The 12,865-nt window shown below is 42.9% G+C and overlaps 1 protein-coding gene across 3 annotated transcripts in view; it reads right to left on the reverse strand.

Moving 5' to 3' along the window:
- Positions 1-12,865, reverse strand: part of LOC109030272 (kin of IRRE-like protein 3) — a 616,549-nt gene that overhangs the window by 14,174 nt on the left and 589,510 nt on the right. For all 3 annotated transcript variants that reach the window (XM_072303754.1, XM_072303753.1, XM_019041151.2), the window contains exon 11: positions 7,632-7,928. In XM_072303754.1, coding sequence (XP_072159855.1) covers positions 7,632-7,928 — 297 coding nt within the window. The remainder of the gene's footprint in view (positions 1-7,631; positions 7,929-12,865) is intronic.

Genomic DNA, 12,865 nt, shown 5'->3' on the forward strand with positions numbered 1-12,865 from the left:
CGCTTTGGCTCAGCTATAGCAAATTGTTTACACTTTGAACAACACATGGTGGGAAATGAACATTGCGCGATTGAGAAGCTTGCTGAAACCGTTGTAATGCGCGATTTGACTCACGTAGAGCTTTGAGTTTCTTGTGAGCAGGCAGTTTAAATTCCTCGTAACCAATGTGTAATAAAAACGTTAATATCTTCATTAAAAGTTGGTTTCAGTAATTTTCGTTGTGAGAACCGTGTTTTACGTAGAATTTTGGTTAAGAAACATTGCTTTAATTTGTGCCATGTCTGGTGATCCATTGAAATTATGTTCGTTTTCGATCAGTTTGTCTCACTGCCTTGAAAATACTTGAAAAACGAATCAGGCAACTATACTGCGGGCTGACTGTTGAAATTGATGGACAAAGCTGTAGACAAAGAAGACAAAAGGAATATGGAGGGATCTTTTGAGCATTCGAACACTTAAGGTCCAGCTGCTGAGGTTTGGATCACACATCTGAAACTTCAGTTCTTACGTCTGAAGCACTTCGGTTTTCACATCCGAAGAACTTAGGTTCTCACGTCCGAAAAACTTCGGTTCTCACATCTGAAGTACTTCAAATGTGAGAACTGAAGTTTCAGATGTGTGATCCAAACCTCGACAGCTAGACCTTAAGTGTTCTGATGCTCAATCTGAAAACTTCAGAGATCCATATGACCTAAACTTCGGGTCCCACGCACGAGTTTTTTTTCTCCGTGTGGACCCAGTCGCTGAAGTAAAAATTGTATCTAAACTGTTATACTAACATTTCTCGAATCATCTAAAGTTTCTTGATTCTGTTGTCAGTGAATCAATCATTCAACCTTTATTTTCTTTTTTTGTATCAACAATTCATACTATACACTCTGCCGGGACCAACCTTGAAAAGAGAATCTTTACATTTTATCAAGAACTTGACAGTCCCCGAGTATTTAAAGTAATCGAACAAAAGTTCACCGACAAATGCAAGAAAACTCATGAACAGGCCAACGACAAGACCAATGAACCCCGATTGTAAATCATTCAAATCGAACGGACGTGGCTCCGAGCTCTCCTCAGCGTAGGACACGCCCAACTCCATGTTTTCTTGAGCCTCCTCTAAAATCCCTCTAGCAAGTCCAGCTTCAATGTATTGAGCCATTTTTTGGTTCACCTTATCAAAGAAGAAAGAATTTTTCGCAAATGTAAATATCATCGGATACGTCATGAGACACTCACGCATTAAATGATACTCATGTCCCTGATCGTTCATGTAATCTTTCAAGCGAAGATTTTTTTTGGGCGTTGATGAAAAAGGCACACTCAAGACAATGGCATCGGTCTCTATAATCGAACGCACATTATCTTGAACCATTTGTAACGCATTCCCAAGATGCGAGTGATTGTGCAAAAAGTCATGAAAAGGATCAATCCTATTGGGGGGACCTACGAAGTAAAAATGGCTGGAAAGTAGCTCTGAAAACAAATATGCGAAGTAATAATACAGGTTGTCTACCAATTTTGCCCGTAATGCCTCAGACTGGTTCAATTGATCAAACAGACTCGTCTCAAAATTTCGGTGCTCAAAAGTTTGGATGAGCATATCAGACTCTTCTAAAATTTTTAAAGTGTCAATTTCTGGATACAAAACTCTATCACTTAGTAATGTTGTCATGCCGCTCAAAAAAACGGTAGAAATTATAATCGTAGAGAAGCTAAAAATTAAGAACAGGACTTTTCCTGTGAACAAACGACCGAGATGTAAAGATGGTGGGCTCCCACAAATGAAGTAAGCGTACACAGTCAACAGGGAGGATGTGTCTCTATAATAATCCACTTCTGCTTCTGTGTAGAGTCGAGGAAACAATGCGTACTGCGAATACTGGAAAAAATATTGCATTACGGCAAGTGACGCAATAGTTACCGAAAAGAAAATCCAAACAACTGGTGAAAAACTCTTGAAAATCACCAGACCTTGCGACATGTAGCCGCTATGCGGGGTGATGATGCACAAAGCGCTTGTATCAACACTAACGGAAATATCGAATTTGGAAAGATCAGTTCCCTCCAAAACGATTCCATTTGCACATAAGACCAAACTGGCGTCGTATCTCATAGGGTACTCGCTTTCCCCTGCCTTTGTTGCACTTCCATCAGCAAGTTTCAAAGTGCAATTCACAGAGTGTTCTAAGTGCTCGAGTACAGTTGTATAAAAGCTATGCAAATCACACCAATCATCTTGTCTCGCTGATTGTAATTCTCCTAGTTTGGAGTAGTCATCCCATAATGAAACGGGTTTTTTATGCATGTTTGTCCAAGAGAAATCGAGAAAATCCTGATTAATCTCGCCCCCGTCCTGATAGAAAATGAGGCTTTCTGAGAAGGGGTCGTATCTTTCGCAGCTATCTGGGTGGCAGATAACAGTTTTTTGGCCTTTGAAGAAGCGCCAAAAAAATTTGAAACAAATTTTAAGAGTACGATTTTTGCCCGTTTCAAAATTCTGAATATTTGAATTACTGAGTACTTTCGTCGTGGATTCTCTGATATTTTGGCCGAAATTTTTCAAAAGGAAAATAAGGTGGTTCCCGAAATTCCAAATTTCGTTGCTGTAGAATCCGCGAGTTGCGTTGAAAACTGAATCACTCAGAATTGAAAGATCTTTTAGTTCGGTGGATGTTATACTAATTTCATTACTACACCCTTCTTGTGACCAGAAATGATGAAGTTCGCCAATTTTAATGCAATAACGAGGTAAAGTTCCATCCATTTGATGCTCATTTGATACAGTGCTTTTTGTGCTTTGTTCCAGACCTTTTCCCTTTTCAGACTTCGGATCTGAAGATTTTAGATGTGAAATTGTGTAAAAAATAAAGTCGAACAGCTCATCAATGTCATTAAAATTGAAAATGATATTTTTTTTCTGATCATTGAGCATTGAATCAGTCATTTTTCCGTGGTGGGTTATGGAAATGGTCTGAATCGAAGTTTCATGCAAGTCTTGAATAAAATGCTGAAATGATGGATCTGAATCCAAATCTACCGTGTAAAATAGCTTTAGATCGGTTCTATTAGCTATGTTTTGACATAAGTTAAATGCCAATGAATGTAGCGACTCCCGCCTGTCTTCCATTGGCTGTTGAAAGCCGAAACATCTCGAAAAACGAGGAATCGTCAGAGAAATTATTAGTAGTATCAAATTGAAATACCCATGTATCCTCGAACGGAACTTCACCATTATCACACTTCAAAAAGAGCAAATCCAAGAGAACTACTTTCGAAATATGATCCACTTTTTTACAGAGAACGCGAGTCCTACACAACACGAATCCCACCCAATTTTGATTCTGAAAGCGTATGTATTCGGGATATTTTATTTTAGATCTACTAAAGTCAAGCCTTATTGCACGTCTGAACAAGTCATTTGATAACGGTCCGAATCACCCTAGGAAAAGGTGACCTTCAGTTGTCCTATCATGACCCTTGACTATCGATTCTGTCATCGTAAATCAGGAAAACCGCAATACTTGCATTCATCTTAACCTATATAGTCCATCAAACTTGAGCCTTTTAGAGTCGGGCTTCCGTCTTTTAAACTAGGAGACGGCTGAAGAGGAATAAGCATGGAAAAATAAAGGAAAAAAATCCCAAAAAAATCTGATACTCGCATTTTCGAAACGGGGATCAACTCAGGGGATAACTCAGATCGTACGATTGCAAGCGCCCGTTTATTATTTGGACTGCATTTTGCAATTTGGACCTGTAAATTATGGCTTATCTGAAAAAAGACTTATGTGCATAGGAAAACTGAAAGCACCTACGTTGTTTTTAAACCAGGCTAGAATTTATAGTTCCAAATTGCAAAATGGAGTCCATTTTGCATTATGGAACTGCTCGCTCTAGCTCATTTTAGAGGAAACGTATCGACGGTCAATCTCACAGTCCACTCATCTCGGTTTGCGACGTTGCAGACTTCCTGTCATACTTTGTTTTTTAAATGGAAAACCACTCAACGTCAACTCTTTTCCTCTGTGCGTAAAGAAAACCGAGTGAGAACTATAAGGTATGACTAGTTGCTTCTGCTTGCTTCGCTCGCCTCCGTAACTAGCCAGGGGGCGGAGCCCCCTGGACCTCCAAACGCTCGCCTCGAAACCTCACCCAAAAACGGTGTTGAATATTCTTTCGAAAAGTCGGGGATGATGGGTGGGGGGGGGGGGGGGGGTTTGACCTATTGGCATCAGACACTGTTCAAGGAAAAATCATCAGCCAAAAATTTAGGTTAGGATTTTCATTGTTCTCGTACAGACAAATGTTACAGATTCTATCAGAAGGTCGGAAGTGGGGGGGGGGGGGGAGAGGTGGTGGACAAAAAATGTTGCATCTTGCCACAGATTCTAGGTGCTATGTGGCTAAACGAAATAAAAAAAATTAGTGTGGCAAAGTGCCACAAATTATGTTGCAGTTAGCGACATGACCTAAGGACAAAACGACGTATCCCCATTGCAGCGTTACCGAACCTAATCGAAACGAACATGACCTAACCTAAGGTATTATGCGTAGGAAAGCAAAACGCCTTCAATTTTTTGAACGCAATACGGACATCCGTCGAGGTTGTTTAGTTGTATCAAGGCGCCGTAGCAAACGCGTCCCATTGTTTAACGTTACAGACGAATAGAAGGTGAGAGAGGCCAGTCATAATGCCTTCAATTTTATACATACTTATTTTCGGGCAAAATGAGAGACGACGTTTCTCCATTTGCGACGTTGCAGACTTCCATAGAACTTTTATTTTTCTTTCGAGAAACTGGTCAACATAAAACTTAAATTCTCCATGATTTTTCGTATTCGATAGCAGAAGATTTGGTTCAAAATTTACAGTCGTGCATTTGGATTGTTTCTCATGGAAGAGATGGATTAAGAACGGAAATTTTGAAACACCACAATGGAGATACGTGGTTTCGCACTTCAGTCGGACCGATACGGCCTTCCAACAAGCTTAAATAGTTGCATCAAGTTCCCGTCAACGCCGACCAACGTTTGTCGATCGAATCAACTACAGGTATTATTCGTACGAAAGCAAAACGCCTTCAATTTTTTGGACGCAATACGGACATCCGTCGAGGTTGTTTAGTTGTATCAAGGCGCCGTAGCAAACGCGTCCCATTGTTTAACGTTACAGACGAATAGAAGGTGAGAGAGGCCAGTCATAATGCCTTCAATTTTATACATACTTATTTTCGGGCAAAATGAGAGACGGCGTTTCTCCATTCGCGACGTTGCAGACTTCCTTAGAAATTTTATTTTTCTTTCGAGATACTGGTCAACATAAAACTTAAATTCTCCATGATTTTTCGTATTCGATAACAGAAGATTAGGTTCAAAATTTAAGGTCGTAAATTTGGATTGTTTCTCATGGAAGAGATGGATTAAGAACGGATATTTTGAAACACCGCAATGGAGATACGTGGTTCCGCACTTCAGTCGGACCGATACGGACATCCAACAAGCTGAAATAGTTGCATCAAGCCCCGTCACCGCCGACCAACGCGTTTGTCGATCGAATCAACTACAATAATTTAGCCTAACCTAACCCAACCCAACCTTACCTAAGCTAAGCTAACCTTGCCTAAATTAACATAACCTAACCTAGTTAGGTTACATCTGAAGTACTTCAGATGTGAGAACCGAGGTTTTTCGGATGTGAAAACCGAAGTACTTCAGATGTAAGAACTGAAGTTTCAGATGTGTGATCCGAACCTCGACAGCTAGACCTAAAGTGTTCAGATGCTCAATCTGAAAACTTCAGAGATCCATATGACCTAAACTTCGGGTCCCACGCACGAGGTTTTTTTCTTCGTGTAGGATCGCTCCATACCCCCTATATATTTGCTTTATCTATAGTTTTGTCTATCAATTTCACCAATCAGCCCGCAGATCTGAGAGCGACACATCATTGGCAGCATAGAGCGGAGCATTGCGAGTTCACGCGTCGCGCCATAGCGCCTTCAATTCTGCAGCTGCAACACGGGCATCCATCAAGTACGAATAGTTGTATCTCTGCGCCGTCATCAACGCGTATCCTTTCACTTGCTCTATTTCCATGGTGAGTTTGTTTCCTTCTGTATTTTCTGTACTGGTGCTTTCAGGCTACGTGAGCAATACCGTCACAGATAAGAGAGTCGCAATTTGGTCTCGTTTATTAATTAAATTCCCAAATTGGAGCGATATCTCACTAGCAGCATAGAGCGGAGCATAGCGAGTTCATGCCTCGCGCCATCGCGCCTTCAATTCTGCAGCTGCGACACGGACACCCATCAAGTACGAATAGTTGTATCGCTGCGCCGTCATCAACACGCTTCCTCTCCTTTGCTCTATTCCCATATTATATTTGCTTCCGAGGCGTTAGGAGGGAAAACGGCAGATTCCAGATACGGTCATTTTTCAAGAGAACGGATTTTCTGAGAATATACAAAAGCTGAATAGTATGTGTACAACATTTCTAATTATTTTTGAATTTTTCGCCACATAAAATTCTTTCTAATTCAATTTTTTTTTGAACCTAGTAAATGTGGTTAAGTAAGTGCTCAGTCCAGAGAGTCAATTACTGGAAAGAGAGTAGTAATAATCTTTTCAAAATGCAACTTGCGTCCGTGTAACGGGTCGTTCTATCGAAGAACGGCCAAATTACACCTTCCGCATGTCTAATATTTCTCTCCATATAAAGTGTTTGAAATTATATAATAAGTTGATTTAGGTACAAAAAATCAGACGTTAGGGTCCGTTTTTCAAACTTCGGATTCCGGATTTTGCTGGAATATCGACGCCATATTGTACCGACCTACGTCACAGGGTAAGCAATCCTCAAGATGCTAACACCTCCTTTCTTTCTCTATGCATTTTCCTTCGGCAGCAATACGTCCATATCAGTGTTCGAAACTCACCTTTGAGTTTTAGGAGCCATGTGGCGCATCAAGCCCGATTTTTAGGCGCCATTGAAGATTTTTTAGAGGCCAAATTGACTTTTTACCTATATATTACGGCGCATTTAGTGAAAATTTAGACGCAAGATGTTTTCGTAACAGAACTAGTAAGTAGCTGTAGCTTGGGGAAGACAAAAGCACTAAGAATGAAATCGTGAAGAATAGAAAAAGCTTTCACTTGTAGTGCTGAAAATTCTGAGTTTTTTTTAATTTAAATGGACGTATTTCTATCAAACGGAACTAAGTGCCAATTTGAGTTCCTTTTGAGGAATTTAGAATCCCGGATAGCGCGTTCTGTCAAACGGACCTAAGCGCCAAGGAAAAGCATTGCGAGTGTAGGATGGAATAAGCCGGACGCCCGATTCCGCCGCCAATCCAAGCCCCCCCCCCCCCCCCCCCTACCTTCCTCACCGTATGGCGCTATGGTCTGTTTGATAGAAATACGTCCAAATAGATTTATTTTTCTTTCTTTATGTGACTTCCTGTGACTTTATGTGAAAATCCAGATTTTCATGGGCCACTTTGGCGGAGAACCTTCATTTTATAGGCGCATTTGGCGCGTTGGCGCCTGTGAATTTCGAACACTGGTCCATATTATCAATAAGATCATTTTTTCAAGAGTCAAAGAGTTCGATTTCGAACACAGAAGTCGGAGATACTGACCTGCAGGTACGATTTGGAAGACACAAGGATCAATTTGTTTGCCTATGACGTTGATGCCGCGGCAGGTGAGGGTGCCGTAGTCCCGCTCGGAGGAGGGGCGGTAGAGGAGCTCGTTGGAGCTCCCGTTCTCCGGGCGGAACTGCCCGGCGGCCACCGCCCAGGCCTCGCCGCTGTTGCGGAAGAACCACTCGAAGGAGACCTCCGGCGGGTCCGCCATCACCACGCACCGCACGTGGATCGACTCGTGCAGCGACGCCCCGATGATCGTCGGCGTCTCTTGCGAGCACACCGGAGCGACTGAAACACGCAAAAAAACACACTTGTCAGAGCATTGTTTAATACACGAAAAAAAGGAGTGAAATTCGTGTCCTGAAGCGCGAGTCCCACCAGCGGGCTGATTGTTGAAATTGATAGACAAAGCGATAGACAGAGAAGACAAAAAGGATATGGAGGGATCCTATTGGTGGAGGCGGGTGGTTGCAATGGACAAAGGATGTGGGTAATAGACTAACTAACGGCAACCCACGAGAGACCCAATAATTGGTCCGTCATTTTCCCTCTTAGTCTATAAGAACCATCCATTTCAACCAATAGGATTGCTGCATACTCCTTATGTCTTCTCTGTCTTTCGCTTTGTCTATCAATTTCAACAATCAGCCCGCAAAGGCAGATAGAGACCCTTAACTGCTATCTGGTAACGGCGAAAGCTTTTACTTCACGGACTCGAACATTCAACAGTTGACTTACCTCCTATGCAGAATGATCCAGGGTTAAACGGCCAGACTACAGGTGCAAGTTCTATGGGTCAAAATAAGACTTTTTTGTTGTATAAATTTTTTTCTAGAAGTGCCTCCAGTCGTAGCTACAGCCCTCCAAAATGGAGATGTTGCATGTGTGAGGAATTTGTAATTTGACTATTGATTCTTATGTAAAAATTCGCGAGTGACACGATGGTGCCACTGGTTTTCTCTGAAATCAACTCCCAAGCTCAAAAAAAGCTCTCAAGTTAAGGCCAAAATGGCGGGGATATCCCACCCTACCCTGAGAGTCCACCTCTACATCAAGACAAACTCTCCATGCGAAGATAGGGAGCAAATACATTAGCAGTGATGCCGTGTATTCAATTTTTGAGTCCCCAAATAAAGTGGCAGCCCTGTCAATGTATTTGCTCCCTATCTTCGCATGGAGAGTTTGTTTTGATGTAGAGGTGGACTCTCCGGGTAGGGTGGGATATCCCCTCCATTTTGGCCTCACTTCAAGAGCTTTTTTTGAGCTTGGGAGTTGATTTCAGAGAAAACCAGTGGCACCATCGTGTTTCTCGCAAACTTTAACGTATTAAGAATCAATGGTCAAATCGCAAATCCCTCACACATGCAACATCTCCATTGGTATCCTGAAGCGTGAGCCCCACCAGAGGCAAAGAGAGACCTCCATCGAAAAACAAACTCCGGCCGTAGACGCCGTACTTACGGGCTATATAGACATTCTTTCCGCGCTCCTAGCTCAGAGACCGAAATTTCCGGGCGCAGCACCCGGAGCAATCAAAGCTACGGCTCTAGCACCCGAAACTTTCGGCATTTAGGCCCGGAACGGACGGTATGTCTGTATAGCCCGTTTTCTTTCAGTGCTCCATTGCTATCTTGGCAATCGTGAAAGCTTTTAATTTCGGAACTCAGAACATTCAACTGCATGCTTAAAATACATTGCAAAAATTGCAGTAAAACGCAAAAATTGCAACTGCGTAGCGCATGGACCCATTGTGCATACCGTATGAACAGTAAGTTCATACACCTGCTTTTCCATACACAATATTCTGCTCTAGTCGTGAAAGCCAGACCGTATGTGCGAGCAGTTTACCTTAGAGATTTTCCGAGCAGTCCATACTGCTCTGGACTAACTCCACATAACCATTTTTTTCAGTGTGTTGACTTGTCTACTGTGTAGGTGGAGGTTGAAAAACGTGTTTCGGGTACTTCGTTTCGCACACATACCAAAATTTGGCTTATCACGTCACCCGAAGCCTATCATCCACCCAGTAGGAAGGTCAACATACGAAAAAAGAGTGATGACCGGCGCTTGCTGATATGGCCTGGTTACACGCTCAAATACCCGTCAAATTCCGATCAAAATAATGACCAAGATGGCGGTCGAGAGTTATCTAGATTGATGAGTAAAATTAATTAAAACAGCGTGTTGATTGAAATAAGCATGAAATAAGCACGGTTGAGTGAAAATCAGATGAAGGATGAGCCCCACAGCTCCATCATCTACCATCAAATTTTTACAGGCCGCAGACATTTGATGGTAGATGGTGCGCATCAGTCACCAATTGATCGGAATTTGACGGGAATTTGATCGTGTAACCAGACCATTCATTGTGCATTTGAAAATGTTGAATTCCCGAAATTAAAATTTTCCACCTGAAGACAAGAGAAAAGTGGAGGGTCTTGTCTCTGTGTCCCACGCACAAACTAGAGACTTCAACGCCGCTCATCGATGGAATGATTGTTGACTGTTGCCTTTCAAAGATCGTCGACCCGACGATTTTTGGTCACCATCCAAATAGGTGGCAGAAATATAGGTACTTAGGGTACTCTACGGTACGTAGAATGTATATTCTGTCTATGAGAATGGAAAACCGCGAGGAGAACCCGTTTTCTGCGCGAAAAAGGGGTCAAAGAGACGCGGCCGCCACAAATCTCGAGGATGTGAGGAGGGCCAGCCCCCGCTCGACGCGTTGGCGGAGGAAATAAGACATTAAGCACTGGAAGTGGAGGAATACGGAAGGCGGTCGTTCAACCACTAATCCTTCTCGCTCCTATCTTTGGACGATTTAGCGGGCACCCGTATCGGCGCCGCCGCGCCGGAATACTTCCGTGCTGAGGAAAAACACCGCAAGAGCCTTCCGACGTTGCCAGATCTCCTTCACTAAAAACCGAATTCACTTGAAAATTTTTGAATATTTTCTTCCGAGTTTTTCAGATAATTTAGTTCGCAACTTAATCTAAAATATCTGAAGATTTCAGGGAAAAATACACTAAAAAAAAATTCTCGGCGTTTTTACCAAGGTCCGTTGGTACCTTTACCATCTCACTTTTTTTACCAATTATTGGTAATTTTACAAAGACAGGCTGGTAAGCTGACTTAAAAACCGGGATTTTTACTATTTTTTTCAGGTAAGAATACCACTTTTATTCGTAATCAATTCCCGGTAACTTTGCCATTTTATCTCGGTAATTCTACCACAGTCGATAAAAAATATTGGCGTTTTTACCAAGGTCCGGTAAAATTACCGAGAAAGTCAATAATTTCACCGAGATTTCTCAGTAAAATTACCAATTCCATAAATGGTAATTTTACCAAGAAAAAACTGGGATCAAATAGAACCCTGAATTCTTGGTAATTTTACCCTTTTCTTAGTAAATATACCGAGATTTTTTTTTTCAGTGTATGCAAGGATGTCGTCAAAAATCCATGTTTTATCCGGAGGAATTTGGCAACTCTGGAGTGTTGATACGACCTTCTTCCCTAGTGCGGCAGAATAGGGAATCGCACGCTCGTCCGGGGGGTTGAAGTAGCCTAATTTAAATTCATGAATACATTCTGCATATCTGGGCTCAGCTCGGCGGTTCGCAATTTATCTTGCCCGGGCAAAAGTCGCCAACCTGTTCTTAAAATTGCACCGCTGGCATTTTTATCTCGGCATCTCCCCGCTTAATGGAAGTGCCACTTTTCTCCGCCCGCCTACCGTTGGCGCCTCCTCTCCGCCCACGTATCCCGATCTTATCAACGCCGAGCCGTTCCCACGCGAGATTGACACCGGGCCAAGAGCTCCCCGAAAATTATTTCTCATGGGGTTCGTTCCTGAATTATGTAGTCTCAAGGGCTGGGGAAGGTGTCGAGAGGAGGGTTATCATACACATTTTTACCTGAATTTCGCAACATTTAGGAAAAAAAGACACTGATTAAAAGGTAACGGGCTGTATAGACACACCGTCCGTTCCGGGCTCAGAGACCGAAAGTTCCGGGTGCTGGATCCGAGGCTTCGAAGGCTCCGAGTGCTACGCCCGGAACTTTCGGTCTCTGAGCCCAGAACTTTCGGTTTCTGAGCCCGGAACTTTTGGTCTCTGAGCCCGGAACGCGGACGGTACGTCTGTATAGCTCGTAAGTACGACTTCCACGGCTGGAGTTTTTTTTCAGTGGATGCGAATTTACAACGCCATGTAGTAGAAAGTATCTTAACTAAAGGATGTGATGTAGCACCTGAAGAGACGGATACAGGAAATGCTAAGAGCCAAATGGATGGATGAAAAAATTGATTATTTCTGAAGGAGGTTGGCAAGAAATTCTAGGGAATGTCCCCAATGAAAGGACTCTTCAGACCATGGAAGTCGATAATGATACCGTATTCGACGCCATGACCAAACAGTTTGTCTGTTATGCACAGAGACAAGATACCTTCCACTGGTATCTTGGCAATAGTGGAGGTTTTTACTTTTGGGACTTCAACATTCAACTGTTAGCCTACCTACTAGATCGATGGTTAACAACGTGTTGAGAGTTTCGTTTTGCCAACAAACCGAAGTTCGGGAAACTTGTTTGGGTCATGACGTCACCTGAAGCTCATCATCCACCATGTAGGTAAGTCAGCAGCCGAAAAAAAGGTTTAAGACTGTTGCGCCCTCATAATTGTCCGTAAGGAAATGTTGAATCCCCGCGAGTAAAAGCCTCATCCAACTATCGCCAAAAGGCCAGTGGAGGGTCTCTTGTCTCTGGGTATGTATGGTCATTGGTCATGTAAACAGGATGACGAAAAAGAGGCTGCCAAAGGAGGTGCTTGATTGGGTTCGATGCTTGGCTGGGAGAAGATGAAGGGAATGACCAGTGAAAGGATGGAGATAGGGGCTTTTAAATCAACTTTCTTAAGTTTTAAAAAAAATTAACTCTCCTCAAGGTGCCGAGGAGGGCGCCTTTACTACACCCTAACAGTAAGCTTTCACGCGCCTCATTCACAGAAATGTGAAAACGTGCTTATAGCTAGCCCACGCGCGTGTAGTAGCCGGCAGTTGCGCTAGTCCCGTTCTCATTCCGGGGATGATTTGCATTTGAAATCTCGGGCACGGCCGCCGTGATGTTGCGTTCAACCGTTCTGAAGGGGCCATAAAGTAGCGAGGAGGATCCGGCGCTCTAGTTAGCCGAAGCAATCACGTGATTTGGCTGCTGCGCTTCCGGCG

The sequence above is a fragment of the Bemisia tabaci genome, chromosome 8, assembly GCF_918797505.1.
Source record: "Bemisia tabaci chromosome 8, PGI_BMITA_v3".
NCBI lineage: Eukaryota > Metazoa > Arthropoda > Insecta > Hemiptera > Aleyrodidae > Bemisia > Bemisia tabaci.